The 16,176-nt window shown below is 46.6% G+C and overlaps 2 protein-coding genes across 7 annotated transcripts; one reads left to right on the forward strand and one right to left on the reverse strand.

Moving 5' to 3' along the window:
- Window positions 1-763: 763 nt before the first annotated feature.
- ogal (O-GlcNAcase like) lies at window positions 764-8,211 on the forward strand. 3 transcript variants are annotated; one of them, XM_069705023.1, is made up of 17 exons: window positions 764-875; window positions 1,030-1,081; window positions 1,775-1,872; window positions 2,357-2,487; window positions 2,775-2,946; window positions 3,046-3,144; window positions 3,247-3,386; window positions 3,474-3,612; window positions 4,151-4,255; window positions 4,333-4,595; window positions 4,684-4,858; window positions 5,190-5,275; window positions 6,681-6,773; window positions 6,859-6,944; window positions 7,026-7,146; window positions 7,235-7,352; window positions 7,822-8,211. In XM_069705023.1, the coding sequence occupies exons 1-17, from the start codon at window positions 803-805 to the stop codon at window positions 7,956-7,958; spliced, it is 2,088 nt and encodes a 695-aa protein (XP_069561124.1). In that variant the 5' UTR covers window positions 764-802; the 3' UTR covers window positions 7,959-8,211. The 3 variants fall into 3 exon arrangements, with proteins under 3 accessions (XP_069561124.1, XP_069561125.1, XP_069561126.1); XM_069705024.1 differs by having other exon boundaries at window positions 4,154-4,255; XM_069705025.1 differs by lacking the exon at window positions 1,775-1,872 and having other exon boundaries at window positions 786-875.
- Window positions 2,419-15,980, reverse strand: cant1b (calcium activated nucleotidase 1b). 4 transcript variants are annotated; one of them, XM_069705029.1, is made up of 6 exons: window positions 13,677-13,973; window positions 11,071-11,649; window positions 10,407-10,547; window positions 10,041-10,244; window positions 8,940-9,332; window positions 2,419-2,603 (listed from the first exon to the last, which is right to left on the reverse strand). In XM_069705029.1, exons 1-5 carry the CDS (start codon window positions 13,780-13,782, stop codon window positions 8,962-8,964), a joined length of 1,401 nt encoding a protein of 466 aa, XP_069561130.1. In that variant the 5' UTR covers window positions 13,783-13,973; the 3' UTR covers window positions 2,419-2,603; window positions 8,940-8,961. The 4 variants fall into 4 exon arrangements, with proteins under 4 accessions (XP_069561130.1, XP_069561129.1, XP_069561131.1 ...); XM_069705028.1 differs by lacking the exon at window positions 2,419-2,603 and adding an exon at window positions 8,288-8,866; XM_069705030.1 differs by lacking the exons at window positions 2,419-2,603; window positions 13,677-13,973 and adding an exon at window positions 15,896-15,980 and having other exon boundaries at window positions 8,288-9,332.
- Between the last annotated feature and the right edge of the window lie 196 nt (window positions 15,981-16,176).

The following is a 16,176-nucleotide window of genomic DNA, read 5'->3' on the forward strand; positions in this document are numbered from 1 at the left end:
AGCGCTGATGGGATAAGAATCAAACCCAGTCAGACAAAAACAAGGCTTGGCACCAAATCTGAGTTTTACTTGCAGCAAGGGAAGTCCGTGCAGGTCTTAGAGTTGTAAGCTCTTCACCTGGCATCAGCCAACTCCGAATCAGACTTCCCTCTTTGCTCCTTTTATTGTATACATGGAGTTACAAAACATCACGGGATTACATTCCTATAAGTATGTGCACATGTTGTATAACGTGAGTGCATAGGCTTCAATGCTCTTCACACCTTATGGGTATGTTTTCTTTTAACCTATATGTGTGCTCTACTAAATTAAAGCCAGTTCCTCCTCCTCGGAGGGGATGTGTGCTACCAGACAGGAATTCGTGATCTATGCATGTAGTAGTGACCTTTCAACTACTACACACATAGACCAAAGGAAACTTTGCACACATGGTAGTACTTAATTTACACACTGACAATGAGTTACTATTTTTCCTAACACACGGGGACACTGTCTCTTTAAGACGTCCACCCGGTAGTCGGACACCTTTCAACGTGCGTCTGAATCAGAGGTGAACTTCAGTCATCATGAAACAATAGTTGTCTTTTATTGTCTTTTATTCGCGTGTTTACAGCTGCAGACTTCAGATCATGTTGGCGTCATGTTGCGCAACGTTTAAAAAAGCCTGATCAGCGCAGGCGCGAGAAGACGCTGCAATAAAAGGGAAAGGAAAGAAAGGAGGTGACTGACAGGTCCGAGTCTCAGTCCGACTGTTGAACTCAGAGGAGAGAAGAGACGACAAGTCTGAACTCAGCAGTGAACCATGTCGAAACCGGGCGGTGCCGAGAGGCAGAGCCGAACCGGGACCAAGCGCTTCATCAGCGGCGTAGTGGAAGGTGAGCAGACTGGGGTCCGGGGGCCCAAAGTGGACCCGCAGACCCCTGTTGGTGGTCCAACCAAGATGTAAACCTGCACGTTGAGCCTCCAGCTGTCATGTAAAGATGTTTTTTGGAATAATGTGGAGCACAACTTGACCTTTGCTTGTTGCAGGTTTTTATGGGCGTCCGTGGACTATGGAGCAAAGAACAGAGCTGTTTCAGAGGTGTGTGGAAATGCACGTACACATTTTTCAAAAGTAGTGAAAATAATGGCCTGGATTGGGTTTCATGATGAAGACTAACAGCAGTGACCAGATATTATTATGCAAATAAGAATTTATATCTTAACTTTAATGTGAGCAGAGGTTTCCTGATCATAAAAAAATAACCTGCTTGGCTTCATACAAAACTCGGTCTGATCCGCTGTCCCAATGTGTGACTTCATGGTCAGTAGTGATTGTTGGAAAGTCTGCTTTTAACTTTAGTGACTCCTGCAACAAAATACAGAATCTCCTTAAAATCAGTTCACTTATTCTGTTCACACATTTCCAAAGTTTGAGTTTAAATCTTTGATTGTAATCATTTTATATAACTGTACTTTACTCCGTTTTATCTACTCAAACTACATGATTTATAATTTAATGCTTCTTATCACTTTCTTATTTGATGTTTTTGTTGATTTTAATTCCTCTTTCAGGTTAATCTTCGTTCATCTGACATTTAAATGATGAACTATAATCTAATCTGTGGTACAATCTCATCTCCATCAGCTCGTTTTACTGCTGTGATCACTGCCGTTGTTTCTATTGGTTCTTTCCTCTGTAAATGACTCCATGTCGTTGTAAACGAGGGTCAACCTCAATGTCGAGTATAAATAAAGGTTGAATGAATGAATGGACGGTTGCTGGTGTTGACAGGCAGCAGAAGTGGGGTTTGAACACGTACCTGTACGCCCCGAAGGACGACTACAAACACAGGATGTACTGGAGGGACTTGTACTCGGCTGAGGAGGCAGGTGGGTCTCAATCTCCCAAATCACAAACCTCTGGTGGAAGTGGAGGATGATGACAGTCTTCTGAAATATGAATATTTTCATAGTTATTCTGAAAGGTCTGAATGGAAAGTAACTTCTTGTGGTATGAACGCGTTGTTTTCTTACCTTCCAGGAATTCATCATCTAGTTCATTAAATTACAAATGTTCTAATTATAATTCTGGGTTTTAATTTTGGAGCAAAGTTACAAAAATTCAATCAAAAACCAAAATGAAAGCCTCGACAGTGAGGATGTGTTTCAGCTTTCCTGCTTCCGTTTCGGTCGGTGGACTTTTGACCATCTCACATTGTTATATTTGTACATTTTCATACATTTCACCATCAGACAAAACAGTATTGAAAACTAAAAGCGCTGATTTGACATTCTTTGTTGTGTCTTTCTTCTGATTCTTCCTGTGAGCTGGAAGCTGAACAGCTTTTTCTTCCTCATCATGTCTTTGCACCAGAACAACTGATGGCTCTGATATCAGCAGCCAAACAGCACGACGTCGATTTCATCTACGCGATCTCGCCCGGTCTGGACATCACTTTCTCCAACCCCAAAGAAGTCGCTGCCCTGAAGAGGAAGCTGGATCAGGTGGGACTGTGTGAAGGTGACGGGTGGAGCAGGACGCTACAGATCATTGAACCGGCGGTTGTATTCAGCTTTATGGCTCTCGAAGGGTTTCTTTAGGACACTTCATAGGAAAGTCACTGCAGTAAAACAGACACAAACCGGATCAGTTTAATTCTGGTGGAATAACTGTTTCCAGCATGACAACAGTGACAGAGAAGTAACATGCATTTGAACTTGTGTAAACTTTAAGTTCAACGTTATGATCCATCATTGACTTGTGGTGGCCGTGGTTCTTCCTTCCTCTCCAGGTGAGGGGCTTCGGTTGCAGGTCCTTCTCGTTACTCTTTGACGACATCGAGGCCGAGATGTGTCCGGCCGATCGGCAGGCGTTCAGCTCCTTCGCCCACGCTCAGGTGGCCATCACCAACCAGGTGTACCAGCACTTAGAGGAACCCGAGACCTTCCTCTTCTGTCCAACAGGTCAGACTGCGAAAGTGGCACGCGAGTAGAAACAGACGACGGCGTGGAAGAAAAGGAAGTTCATTTTTCTGTCTTTCTCCTTCCGCCCTGTTGCTGCAGATTACTGCGCTGCCTTCTGCACTCCCAGCGTGTCCCGGTCCTCCTACCTGCAGACCGTGGGAGAGACGCTGCTGCCGGGCATCGACGTGCTGTGGACCGGTGAGGTCGCGCTCACCTGCAGCTTCAACCTGCTGCCATCATCTTAAATTTCCCAGAAGTCATCAGCGATACCGTTCTCTCACGCATATTTGTTGTGGCTAGGTCCCAAAGTGGTATCCCACAAAATCTCTGTTGAATCCATCGAGGAGGTGTCTTCTGTCCTGAAAAGGGCACCAGTCATCTGGGACAATATTCATGCCAACGATTACGACCCCCAGAGGCTCTTCCTGGGACCTTATAAGGTATATTTTAATAGCTTATAATAACAGTGTTTATATTGTGTGTATGTCTGAGCGCAGCATCTGTAACGTTATCTTCTCTTAAAAAAGGACCGACCCACTGAGCTGATTCCCAAACTGAGAGGAGTCCTCACAAACCCCAACTGTGAGTTTCACCCAAACTTCGTGGCCATCCACACTTTGGCAACGTGGTGTAAAGCTGACGGAGGACAGAGGGACGTGGAGATGGGTGAGTTTTACTTTGATTGATCGATAAAGTATTTTACTTTTCTACAAACGCCAAAAAAACAGGACTTTGCTCTGAAGTTGGTTATCATGCAAGGAGTATCTTGATCAAGTGGAAATGAAGTCGTAAAGAGGATTTTTATACAGGAACAAAACCAGTCGCTGCCTGAAATGTTGGAGAAACAAGCACGTTCGTCTAAATCTGACCCGGTCGCTATAAAACAGCTGCTCACTGAATAAAAACCACCTGACGCTTGTTTCACCAAAACTTCCTCAGGGTTTAGTTTCATTTTGTTTTACATCTTCTGTAATCTCTGTCACACATCACACCTACAGCTGTGTAATAAGCCCCGCCCCTTTGCACAGTTCATTCATCCACTGCAGCGCAGAGCCCGACCCTCTGAAACCTGCTGAAGTAATTCAATAATCTGATGGAGTCGGGCCTGGCGGTTCAGGTTGTGAAATATGTTGTGTTATTACAACGAGGCTCATCGTCGGGTCACAGAGCTCCATCACCGTCTGCCTGTGTCTCTGACCTCCAGCAGCAGGCGTTGAGGAGCAGGACGCCTCCTACAGCCCTCAGAGAGCCCTGACGCTGGCCCTCACCGACTGGCTGCAGGAGTTCATGAGCACGGATCAACCAGGAGGTAACTAGCAGTCTCAGGAAAGACGGTTTCATTATATCACGTAGAGAAGAAGTGAGTCAGAGCTTTGTGTCTTCCAGGTCCTCGTCGTCCTGCCACTCGCCTCAAGAAAGCTTCGTCCGATGAGGAGCCCATGCAGACGGACGTGAGCGAGATCTCCTACGTTCCCGGTCCCGGGGAGAACCCGCTCTACACCGCCGAGCCGCTGACCACGGACGACCTGAAGCTGCTGTCGGACCTCTTTTACCTGCCCTACGAACACGGTGCCACGGCCAGGACCATGCTGCAGGAGCTGGACTGGCTCAGGAACCACAGACCGGCCGGGACCGCAGAGACCGACAAAGTAAATATCGGTTATATTTTCCCCAAATGCAGATTAATGTCGTGCGCGTTGTCCTCACGCTGACGTCTCGCTCGCTGGTGTTCCTCAGACGGCGGAGTGGCGCTCCAGAGCGCAGCGGTTCGACGACATGTGCGATGCGGTGGTGCAGATGTTCAACCGCCTGTCGAACGCCCCGAACCGCAGCATCCTGTACGACCTGTACAACTACATCTGTGACATCAAGAGTGGCGTCGGCCTGGCAAGAGCACACGTGAAGACGCTGGGTGAGACGACGCCTTCCTGTGACCATCTCGTATATGTGAAGCTTCATACTCCTCCGGCACAGTTTTTTTGGAAATCTGGACTTCCTGATTTCCTGTTTATGTTCAAAGGGGAAATGAGGACTCCAACATAACGGGATTATATCAGAACTCTCAAGAAAAAAAAATCTAATTATGTGCAAAATAACGAGGTTTTTAAGTCATTTTTAACCCTGAAACTCCCAACTTTGCAAACGTGGAGATTCAAATGGAGTTAATTGGGGGGGGGGGTTAAAGAAAACAATTTCCCGCTTTTGATCCTACTACAGCTTGAAGCGTGTTTTGTGCCCCGCAGGCGGGTCGGGTCCACCCTCGACCCAGTTACTGGAAGATGACCCTGAACCCTGGGGCTTCAGAGGAGGCCTCTCTGGAGAGTTCCAGGTAACCACTACACTGATTTCATACGAGGCCTCTTCATCTTTTAAACATTCTTACAGATCATTGACTTGTGGAATAATAATAATAATAATAATAATAATAATAATAATAATAAAAACTGCAAGCAGTGATCTGCAGCCCTCGCAGCTTCACGTCGGGGATCCAATGGGTCGGGGCCGCTGGATGCCCGACGTGCAGCACGTGAGGGTTGGCATATTCCCGCTTGCAGTTCTATTTTTTTTCTCGATCTTGTTCTTTATTCTTCTTTTAAAAAAAGGCAGCTTTCACATCTTTAAAAACGAATGAAAGTTGGTGCCTGACGCAAGTTCAAAGTTTCATGAGGTTTGGAGCATCGTTTGACCTTAAACATCAACTTCCTGTGTCACAGCCAAACATCAAACTTAGCCGCATCGCCCTGGTTATACTGTATACTGTATACTGTATACTGTATACTGTATACTGTATACTCTATACTATATGCTATATGCAATATACTCTATACTCTATACTATATACTCTATACTGTATACTATATACTATATACTCTATACTATATGCTATATACTCTATACTGTATACTCTATACTATATACTCTGTACTGTATTCTCTATACTGTATACTCTACTCTATACTGTATACTCTATACTCTATACTGTATACTGTATACTCTATACTATACAATATAGTATATACTCTATACTCTACAAAAATGAATTTTGGGGCACTTTTTGGACGATATGACTTTTCTTTGAATATTTTGGACAACATACTTTGGATATTTTGGTTGACTTTTCATGACTTTTTGGAGTATGACCTTTTTCTGAACTGACATGCATGCCTCAAGTTACTTCTCACTGAGGCAACTGCTCTAACTACAGATATAGATTATACTATATCATGTCCAAAATATGAAAAAAAAAAGTCTTCAAATTCTTATGATAACTTTTAATTCCAAAGGTGTTCAGAGTGCACAGACTAAATTTGAAGTCGGTCCGACAAAATCTGAAGGAGTTTGTTAAAGTACAACATGTGCGAATCGCCAAAAATGGCAACTAAATTCAAAGTGGCGGACTCTCTGTCGAGTTGAGGTAATGGTGCAATATAACTTTTTTGTGTGTCTAGGTGTGATACACCTCCACCGAATTTCATGCATGGAGGCAAATGGAGCCGCCGGGGCATCTGTTTAGGGGGCGCGAGCGAGCCATTTGGCCACGCCCACTCTCGACTCCCACTAAAATAGCAAATTTTTCACCGGGGAGACGGGTGTACCAACTTTCATGAGTTTTTGAATATGATAAAGCCTCCAAAAATGCAGTTGTTTACTGAGAATCATCATAATCACTTGGATAACAACAGGGCTTTCTCACCATCGGGCTCTAATAATATAGTGTATGTGCGTACTTACAGAGGATGCTACCGGGACATGGAAACAGGGACCTGTTCAGACGTCCTGCCATGACGTCGGTGTACTCCATACGGCCCTACTGCCCCGAGGACACGGTGAGGATGGCGGACCCTCACACGTTGCGTCACCTTTTAATCCACATCCAGAAGTTCTGTAACTCGGTACCGTTTCCTGTTTCAGATGGAGGTGCAGAGGATTTTCAGGGAGATGCAGAGCGGAGAAGGCGAAGCTGCCCTGATGGCGCAGCCTCCACTCATCAGCGACAGGTAACACCGGGTCAGTTATTCTATCCAGAATATTTCTGTTGTTAGCAGCTTCATTTCACCTTCACCTGTGAACTCCTGCAGCCTGTCGGCCGGTGACGTGCCCCCCTCCCCTCGGTGTGCTCTGGTTCTGGAGGATGAGGTCGGGATGTGCGGTTACGCGCTCGCTCTCACTAACGCCAAACCAGCTGCAGCCAAGATTCAGGTGGAGAAATGCAACGTGTTTGTTTCCAGAACGCAAGATGACCATAAAATGCAGCATCACATGACTATAGTTCCTCTCCTACCTCTAGAGGGCAGTAAGTGAGGAGTTCCCCTCCCTGGTTGCTGTGCAGGTGCTCCCCCGTGTCACCGATGCGTCCCCAGCCAAGCGTATGATTGGTCAGCTGTTGTCCTCCATCAGGAGCAGCGGTAGGTGAATTTGTTCTTTCCTGATGCAGCTGATGGAAGCTTGGTGCCCATTGGATGCCAGCTCTAAACTCTGCTGTGATTGGTCGCTTCACTGGCAGCCAACTGGTCCCCAAAACGAACCCTACTGCAGTGTAACATCCAATCACAGGCAGAGCGTCCCTTCCACTGATCCGATCCAGCACTGAACTTCTAAAACTGCAGTTCATCAGGCAAACAAATGACCACAAGGGGGAGCTGTTCGGTGGGCCTGTTATTGTAAACTGCTGTTCAATCTGCTTTTCATTTGTTCTTGAAACAGAATTGAAGTAGTTTCAAAGCATAAACATCTGTTACGTGTGCTGCCTGTGATTATTTCTGTTTAGATACAAGTTGTTCTTTAACTACACGTGTAGAGCGGCTGAGTGGACGGAGATTATTTGGGGTGTTTAAAACATCGTCTTTATTGAACACGTCCTGATTTTCCTTTCAGGGTCCAGAGGCGTGTTCTGTGAGGTGAGGCAGAGCGATCGGAAGATGCTCGACTTTTATTCTAAACTGGGCTCCTTCAAACCTGTACGAACGGTCGGTCTACCTCAGGACGTCCTCGCCATGGCAACAAGCTTGTGAACAAGGGTTTTTCCACGGGGACTTTTTCCTCAGGTTTGAGTTGATTTCCAGATGTAACTGTGTGAATAATCGCAGATTTGGCAGGATGATAAAATAATCCAGCCTATTGTAAATGTCTTTTTTGTTTAATGAGATAATCTGTAGCTGAAATGCTTCATTAAATTTAAACTGCTGTATAATAAAAAAATAATAATGATGCATTACTATTGATTTTGTAGACATGAAAATTAAAAAATGTGAAGTGGTAATTTTTTCAGTAAATATTTTTAATCCAGCGCAATAAAGATGTTGATCCCTGTTAGTGGAAAACTCATCAAACACAACAACAATTAAACAAGACCACAACTTTTAATGATCTTTGACAGGATACAAAGGGAATATATTAATGGTTAATCTTTAAATAAAAACGCTGGTAATTCTGTTGTTCTCTGGTTTAAGAAGCTTAAAGTATTTGGTGTATTAAGATGTGTGAGTTTAACCCACTGAGAATAACTTGTAGTTCACGGAGCAGAAATTGATTATAAACCAAGTGACCCACTACGTCAGGATAATAAGAGGAAGTTCAGTGTGTCGGCTTAATATTTCAAGTATTGTGAAGACGTATCTTTGCATGGTGTGTTTGCGTGTTTGCTTTGTTCCTGAGTGTCCGACCAGCAGAGTTCGTCTGTAGTAGAAGGAGATCCACACGATCTGACGTTTGACGGACTGACGGCTGCTAATTCACAAGCGTTTTTACCCACAATCCTCGGGGATATCAGTAGTGTTGATTCAAACCAGGCTGCGTACCTGGAGGTTTAAACGAGACAGATCCAGGAGCGCTGATATGAAAGTTACGGCTTGAAGACATTAGAAAATCTTGTCCTGTTGTTGATGACATTATTCTCCGGTCTTTTCATCCTCTCTTCAGCCTGTTAAAAATGACCCAACAATTATGAAATATATCACTTTGGGTCACAGTGAAACTGAGAAGGAACGTAATACCGAGACTCTTCATCTGCAGCTGTCAGATGAACTCCAGCCCTTCGTACTTCACGTCTCCTATCTTGCTCTCGGGCATCAGCACTCGGCCGTCTAGCGTGAACGCCATCATGTAGGTGGCGATCCGGCCGGCGTCCTCCTCCGATTTGAGGGCCAGGATGATCTGATCGTCCGTGTCGGGAACAAATTTGAAGGAGGAGAAGCCGTGGGTGGGGTTGAGCGGGCCGACGTGTCCCACCGTTATTTGGCTGAAGTCGGCGGGGCACGACAGCAGGAGGTTGGTGGCGCGCCGCTCGTCCGCCATCTCCTCGTAGTGCTCGTGGCTGGCGCGGCGAGGGAGGAAGAACCAGCGCTGGAGATGCTCGCTCCAAGCTGCCGACTCATGGATCAGGTATCCTGCAGGAAGAGGAGAGTCGTAGAAGGGAGAGGAGACAGAAGGAGGTTTAGACACTCGGTGTAAACGTGGGTGAAAAGCAATCGCTGCAAACTTCCACTTTTCTAAACGCTGTTTTTGAGTTTGGTCTTTCAGGCTGCGAGCCGACCGACCGACACGCCGACTGCTACAATCACACGGAAATTGGCTTCTGATTTCTGTTCATGTTCCCATTTCCTGTTAAAGTGGAACACATCCGCTCACAAATGGCCTTCTTCACTTTGAAGAGTTCAATCCGATTGAATTTTCATCTGTGAAAGAAGGAGGATGTTTAACTTCTCATTCAGCGAAACGGCCTTTGTTCACCGAGTTTTAAGATTATAGGGCAAAAAAATAGAAGGGAGCAGAAAAGAAGGGACGTTGTTGGGCTGCATTGAGCGAGGACCGTCGAATATTTAATAAAAAGCAGTTCAATTAACAACTTTGTGAACTGCTGTGATTTTCACAAAAGCCATGTTGGCTTCTTAAGGTTTGGATGACCGACTGCTTCCTGTTCCCTTCTGCCTCTGGCCACACCGAACACACGATGACACAATCCAACGCCTGTCAGAAATAAAGCAGTTGAAATACAACATCAGCACCCTCCGGGTTTAAAATAAGAAGTGAGACTGATCCAGAACCAGCTGTATGTGGACGAGACGGTAAAGAAGAAGCAGGAAGTGTGTGATCACCTGGGGGTTGGATCCCTGCTGCGCCCCGCAGCGCGTTGTAGTGCACCACCCAGTTCTCATGCTCCACGTCGCCGTTGTAGCCGACAACTTTCACCCACTCGGGGTTGTTGTTGACGACTTCCCCCGAGGTGGTGGTCCACTCCTTCCCCAGGCCGCCCACAAACAGCTGCTCATCCTTCACCGCGAGCCACTCGGCCTTGAATCCTGGGAAGAAGAAGCAAAGACAGAGATGAGAAGAGGCAGAAGATTTCTCCCTGAAATGGGTCCCTGTTGGGTTTTTGTTGGCCAGAAGAAGAAAGCTTGATTTAGTGTGAAATAACCCGTCGGACCCCCGAAGCCTCGGAGACTTTAAGGGGTCGAACTGACCTTTGGAGACCGAGCCGTCACCATCAGGTAAGATGACCCAGGGGACGGCCCGGCTGCCTTCGATCCTGTACACCACACCTGTACGGTCGTCCACGCTGTACAGGTGACCGTTGAACACCACCAGCTCAGACAGCTCCATACCTGCAGCAGAGTGAACGGGGGGGGGCTCAGAGTGAACGGGGGGGCTCAGAGTGAACGGGGGGAGGGGGGCTCAGAGTTAACGGGGCTCAGAGTGAATGGGGGGGCCTCAGAGTTAACGGGGGGGGGGGGCTCAGAGTGAACGGGGGGGGCTCAGAGTTAACGGGGCTCAGACTGAATGGGGGGGGGCCTCAGAGTTAACGGGGCTCAGAGTTAAGGTAGGTAGGTAGGTATTTACTTTACTAATCCCCAAGGGGACATTTTTTAACGGGGCTCAGAGTGAATGGGGGGGGGGGGGCCTCAGAGTTAACGGGGCTCAGAGTGAATGGGGCTCAGAGTGAATGGGGGGGGCCTCAGAGTTAACGGGGCTCAGAGTGAATGGGGGGGGGGCCTCAGAGTTAACGGGGCTCAGAGTGAATGGGGCTCAGAGTGAATGGGGGGGGGGCCTCAGAGTTAACGGGGCTCAGAAACTAACAGAAACTAACACAACACATACGTCCAACTACAACACTGTGTGTCCGTTCACCTCGTCCTTTCTCAGCCAGGTGACTCTCCAGCGTGACCGTCTCAGCATCCCAGTCCACCTCCAGTCTGTCGCCGCTTTCTGAAACCGTCAGGTGACCCGTTTTCATGTAGCTGAACCACGTCTGGTCCTTGAAGCTCCGTGACGCCGTGTCCAGGTCTGCTATCACACCGATACGATAGCGGACGCCGCGCCGCGTCTTCTCCGGTGGACTCAGCGGGTACGTGTCATTGTACGGTTTGTCCCTCTTCAGGTAGCGTGCAGCGAGTCTGTTGGTGAGGACGTCGTCCTCGCCTGCACCAGGCTGCCGAGAGTCTTGGACCCGAGTCCGATAGTACCCTTTGGTGGGGGTGTCTCTGTCCCCCACCGTCCGGTGCAGATATAACATGAGCACCAGAGCCAGCAAGGTTGCCACGGTGATCGCTCGCCATTTTGGGTGGAAGCGCGAGTCCGAGGTGGCGGCTTGCGTCATGGATGCCAAGGCCAGAGGGAGGCCTCGGACGGCCCCACCGAACGAGCTCATGGAAGGATCGTCCGCATCCTTCGTGTCAGCTGGAGGCTCGAGGTGACGACTACCGCAACCTGGAAACCAACATCAGAGGGGCATGATGGGATGGAAAAGAAGAAAACTGTAGAAATACTAATTATATTTAATGAACGTCTTTTTATTCAGTTGAATAGGTTTATTAAGGATGTTCTCAAAATAATAACTACATGGAATAACAACAATGTCCTTTATGAGCTACTGTGGTAGTTTTCTGTATTTACAACTGTTCAATTTCAACAAACACTATTCAATGTTTTTAATAGAAATACTGAAAACAATAGCTGGAGAAGATGAAAGGTTGAACTTGGGGGGGTGAGACAACTATTTGGGAAAAAAAAGGCTCTTGTTCCTTTTGTTCTTTGTTCCCAACAGAGCGTTGTTGTGCTGCTCAGGCAGAATACTGAGTAGGTTTCTGGCCCGTCGTTCTTCCTCGGGACCGACCCGCTACCAGAACCCTGCTCTGCTGGTTTTATTACAACAGGACCAATACGGATTAATGTTGGTACATTAACAATGAAACCAATACAAACCGAATCAGGATGAAACAACAGGACAAATCTGTCAGAGTGTGTACGTGTGTCTCCAACAGAAGATACTTCATGATTACATGTTTGAACTCTGGTTCTGGTTTTGGTGATAAAGTGTTACATGACTGTGGGACTTTTTACTCAAAAAGATGGACAAACTCTCATTTGTTGCTCTTCTGGTTTCCACTTCCTAATTTTTTTGACCAATTTACAGATGATATCTGGGCTCTTGCATACTTTAACATTGTTTTTATGAACTAATGTAAAATGGTTGTTGATGTCCCAGTATGTGTTCCTTCTGAACCATATTATATTTCTCCTGATGTTTGTTTTGTAAAATATACAGTAGCCTTAAGAATAAAAAAAACAAACACACAACATAGCACTATTTCACAGCCAATGCCATGTTTTTAATATGTGACATCATCATCTACTAACGACACTGATCACATAAGGAGATGTGAGGCTCTGGTCCAGGAGGTCCGGTGGGGAACCCGGTTCCTCTGTGGGAACACTGAACTGCTGAGAGCTCATTAGATAAAAGTGACAAATGCTCTTTCATCAAGTTAAAAGCAAGTTAAGCTCAATTCTAGGCATCATTATTTATAAAAGATCTGCAGATACAAACATGTTCCTGTAGTTCTGCTGAGCGGCAGTAAAAGTTCAACACTGTTCCTGACCACGCTGACAGTAAGCGGATATCCACAGACTGAACTAACAGAGACCTGATAAGAAAACTTCAATGAGTTTTCTCTTAAGATCAGTGTAGTATTTGTTATAAAGAGCCACTTTCTACTTGAATGACTCAGTTTCACCAGCAGGTAACAGGTCTGGCTGCTGAAATACGAGAGGTGTGCTTGTTTTGTGCCGAGGTGACTCTCCAACTTCCCGCTATGAAGGACAAGCAACAGGTCTTCATCGCTGAGCTCCCAAAGCCCACCTGTACTGGGTCACGTAGTGATGACACAGCTGCTTACAGTTTAAATCACTGTACTGTAAGAACTGGACAATATCTTCATCTCAAAAATATATTTAAAGCCGCCTCTTTAAATATTAAAAATCAAAAACACGTCAGACACAGAAGCTTTCAGTTCTGATAATGTGACTGTAAATCAGAAATGAATGGTGGAGCTGAAGCAACGTCTCGGGGTGAAATCTTATGGCACGAATAAATCATCAACATTTGGCATCCCTAAACTAAATATCACAACAGCAACAGAGAGTTTGTCCAGTTAAAGAGCGACAGCAGCTGAAGACGACCTTCATTACTCTGTTCGAAGAACATGAAACTATTCAAGAGGCTATTTGGGATAAATGAAGCAGAACACATCAAATATTTCTCCTCTTCAGCGTCTCTTTAAACAAGTCCACACTTCTCCACGAACATGCTCTTTAAACCACACACACACACACACACACACACACACACACACACAGCCCTCATTGTGTCCTGAATGCATGGCCCATGCTCCCCTTCCCCTCTCAGACCTAAACACAGCCTCGCTGTACGATGTATGAAGAATTCCTTTATTTACCCGTCCTTCGTCTCTTCTCCGCCGAACACGCTGCAACCATCATGTTGTTCTTGCTCGCACGCATCCCATAATAAACTTCAGGTCCCTTCAGCCCTCGTTCCCACATGAATATCTGATCTCACCAAGTCTCCTCCTTTTCCTCTCCATTATAGCGTCTCAAGTTTCAGCCCCTTCCTGCAGAGACTAGAGAGTCTGAGTTTTAATAATGAAGTGAGGAGACAGAAGAACTTCCTGATTGCTGAGCACACTGAAGCTTTACGTTTTAAAAAGGAGTCCTGCAGCAGCTGGTTCAGCGTGGTGAGACAGCTTCCACACATCCGTGTCACGTTCGGTCACAACACGCTCCAGGTTTTCTATTCAGACTCACTGAGACCTTGAAATTATTTCTCAGACAGAAAAATGTATAATTTCCATTCTTACTGCGGAGCGCCTTTCAACCATCTCAGTTTACGACACCTCTATCTCAAAGTATTAGTAGCAAAATATAGTTCAAGTATTAAAGTAAAAGCACAAGTTTGGTCCCTCTGACTGGTTATTATTATTTTATATGACGTGATGAGATCATTATTACTGAAGCACCAGTGTGTTGTAGCTGGTCAGATCTACTCCATATCCAGTTTTATTTATAAGGACAGCAGATTGATCCGAGCGGTCCTCAGATGATTACTGGGAGAGGAAAGAAGAGAAAACTCAAATCTGTCTTCAGGTTTCGGGCCTTTTGTCTAATATTAGATTTTAGGTGAAATATTGGATCATTTGTACACGTTCATTGAAATGTACCCAGAAGTTATTTGGTGAACTATTTTACAACTGAGTCATTTGAAATATGGCCTTGAATATATACTCATTTGTGTAAAGATGACAGAAAACCAAACAGAGAGCATTCTGGGAAACCCACATCACCCATCCCAACAGAACCAGCGGTGCTCATCTGTTTGGGTTTATTGGTACCGGGTGGGAATGACCACAGAAGAACTTGTTTGCATCGATTATTCATCGTTACTTGACCCCGTCCCGCCGGCGGCCCGAGTCCAACCCGAGTCTAACCCTAACCCGAGTCTAACCCAACCCGAGTCCAACCCGAGTCTAACCCAACCCGAGTCCAACCCGAGTCTAACCCGAACCCAACCCGAATCCAACCCGAGTCTAACCCAAACCCAATCCGAGTCTAACCCCCGAGTCCAACCCGAGTCTAACCCAACCCGAGTCCAACCCAACCCGAGTAACCCAACCCGAGTCCAACCCGAGTCCAACCCGAGTCTAACCCAACCCGAGTCCAACCCGAGTCTAACCCAACCCGAGTCTAACCCAACCCGAGTCTAACCCAACCCGAGTCCAACCCGAGTCTAACCCGAGTCTAACCCAACCCGAGTCTAACCCGAGTCTAACCCAACCCGAGTCTAACCCTAACCCGAACCCTAACACGAGTCCAACCCAACCCGAACACAACCCGAGTCTAACCCTAACCCGAACCTAACCCAACCCGAGTCTAACCCGAGTCTAACCCAACCCGAACCCAACCCGAGTCTAACCCAAACCCAACCCGAGTCTAACCCAACCCGAGTCCAACCCAACCCGAGTCTAACCCAACCCGAGTCTAACCCGAGTCTAACCCAACCCGAGTCCAACCCGAGTCTAACCCAACCCGAGTCCAACCCGAGTCCAACCCGAGTCTAACCCGAGTCTAACCCAACCCGAGTCTAACCCAACCCGAGTCCAACCCGAGTCTAACCCAACCCGAGTCTAACCCAACCCGAGTCTAACCCAACCCGAGTCTAACCCAACCCGAGTCTAACCCAACCCGAGTCTAACCCGAGTCTAACCCAACCCGAGTCTAACCCGAACCCGAGTCTAACCCGAACCCACGAAACACGAGCAGCAGGAAAACAAAAAGGCTCCCGGTGAGTTTTTAAACTTTTACCAACTGAAAGCTACAAAAACAAACCAACTCATCAAACCTTGAAAAAGTTAAAAGGATTAAACGTATTTGACGCGTTTTCACAGCGACGTCATCCGAACCGGGAGGACGGGATGGAAACGCCGGTTCCGTTTAAAGACGTTAGCCACGTAGCTAACGTCAGCTAGCGCCTCTAGCTCGACTAGCATTCATCTTTACCGGGTTAATGTTAATGTCAGCGGACTTAACCCTCCGGGTTGAAGACGCCGGACGGCAGTAAGAGTTTCTCCGGTCGACATTGTCGTGAAACCGGACGACTTACCTGGTTAAGACGGTCTTCAAATCCGCACCGTGAGCCATGTTTAACGGACCGGAGGGCGGAAGTTTGTCGGCGATTAAGCTCCTCCCACCCGGAGAGTAACGGAGTACATCTACTCGAGTACTGCACATTTACTCGTGTACTGCACATTTACTCGAGTACTGCACATTTACTCGAGTACTGCACATTTACTCGTGTACTGCACATTTACTCGTGTACTGCACATTTACTCGAGTACTGCACATTTACTCGAGTACTGCACATTTACTCGAGTACTTAACCCA

This window comes from Brachyistius frenatus, unplaced genomic scaffold, assembly GCF_029030835.1.
Source record: "Brachyistius frenatus isolate BFR_SWC_R1_liver_20210118 unplaced genomic scaffold, ASM2903083v1 Contig_53, whole genome shotgun sequence".
NCBI lineage: Eukaryota > Metazoa > Chordata > Actinopteri > Embiotocidae > Brachyistius > Brachyistius frenatus.

What these genes read in the sequence shown, in the direction of transcription:
- ogal (XM_069705023.1), top strand. Translation starts at nt 803, where the DNA reads ATGTCGAAACCGGGCGGTGCCGAGAGGCAGAGCCGAACCGGGACCAAG. An exon ending in AGCACACGTGAAGACGCTGG is followed by an intron (nt 4,859 to 5,189) that starts GTGAGACGACGC and finishes TGTGCCCCGCAG; the next exon opens with GCGGGTCGGGTCCACCCTCG. An exon ending in GTCCTCCATCAGGAGCAGCG is followed by an intron (nt 7,353 to 7,821) that starts GTAGGTGAATTT and finishes TTTTCCTTTCAG; the next exon opens with GGTCCAGAGGCGTGTTCTGT.
- cant1b (XM_069705029.1), bottom strand. Translation starts at nt 13,782, where the DNA reads ATGTGGGAACGAGGGCTGAAGGGACCTGAAGTTTATTATGGGATGCGT. An exon ending in GGAGAAGAGACGAAGGACGG is followed by an intron (nt 11,650 to 13,676) that starts GTAAATAAAGGA and finishes GTTGGTTTCCAG; the next exon opens with GTTGCGGTAGTCGTCACCTC. An exon ending in CCTGGCTGAGAAAGGACGAG is followed by an intron (nt 10,548 to 11,070) that starts GTGAACGGACAC and finishes ACTCTGCTGCAG; the next exon opens with GTATGGAGCTGTCTGAGCTG.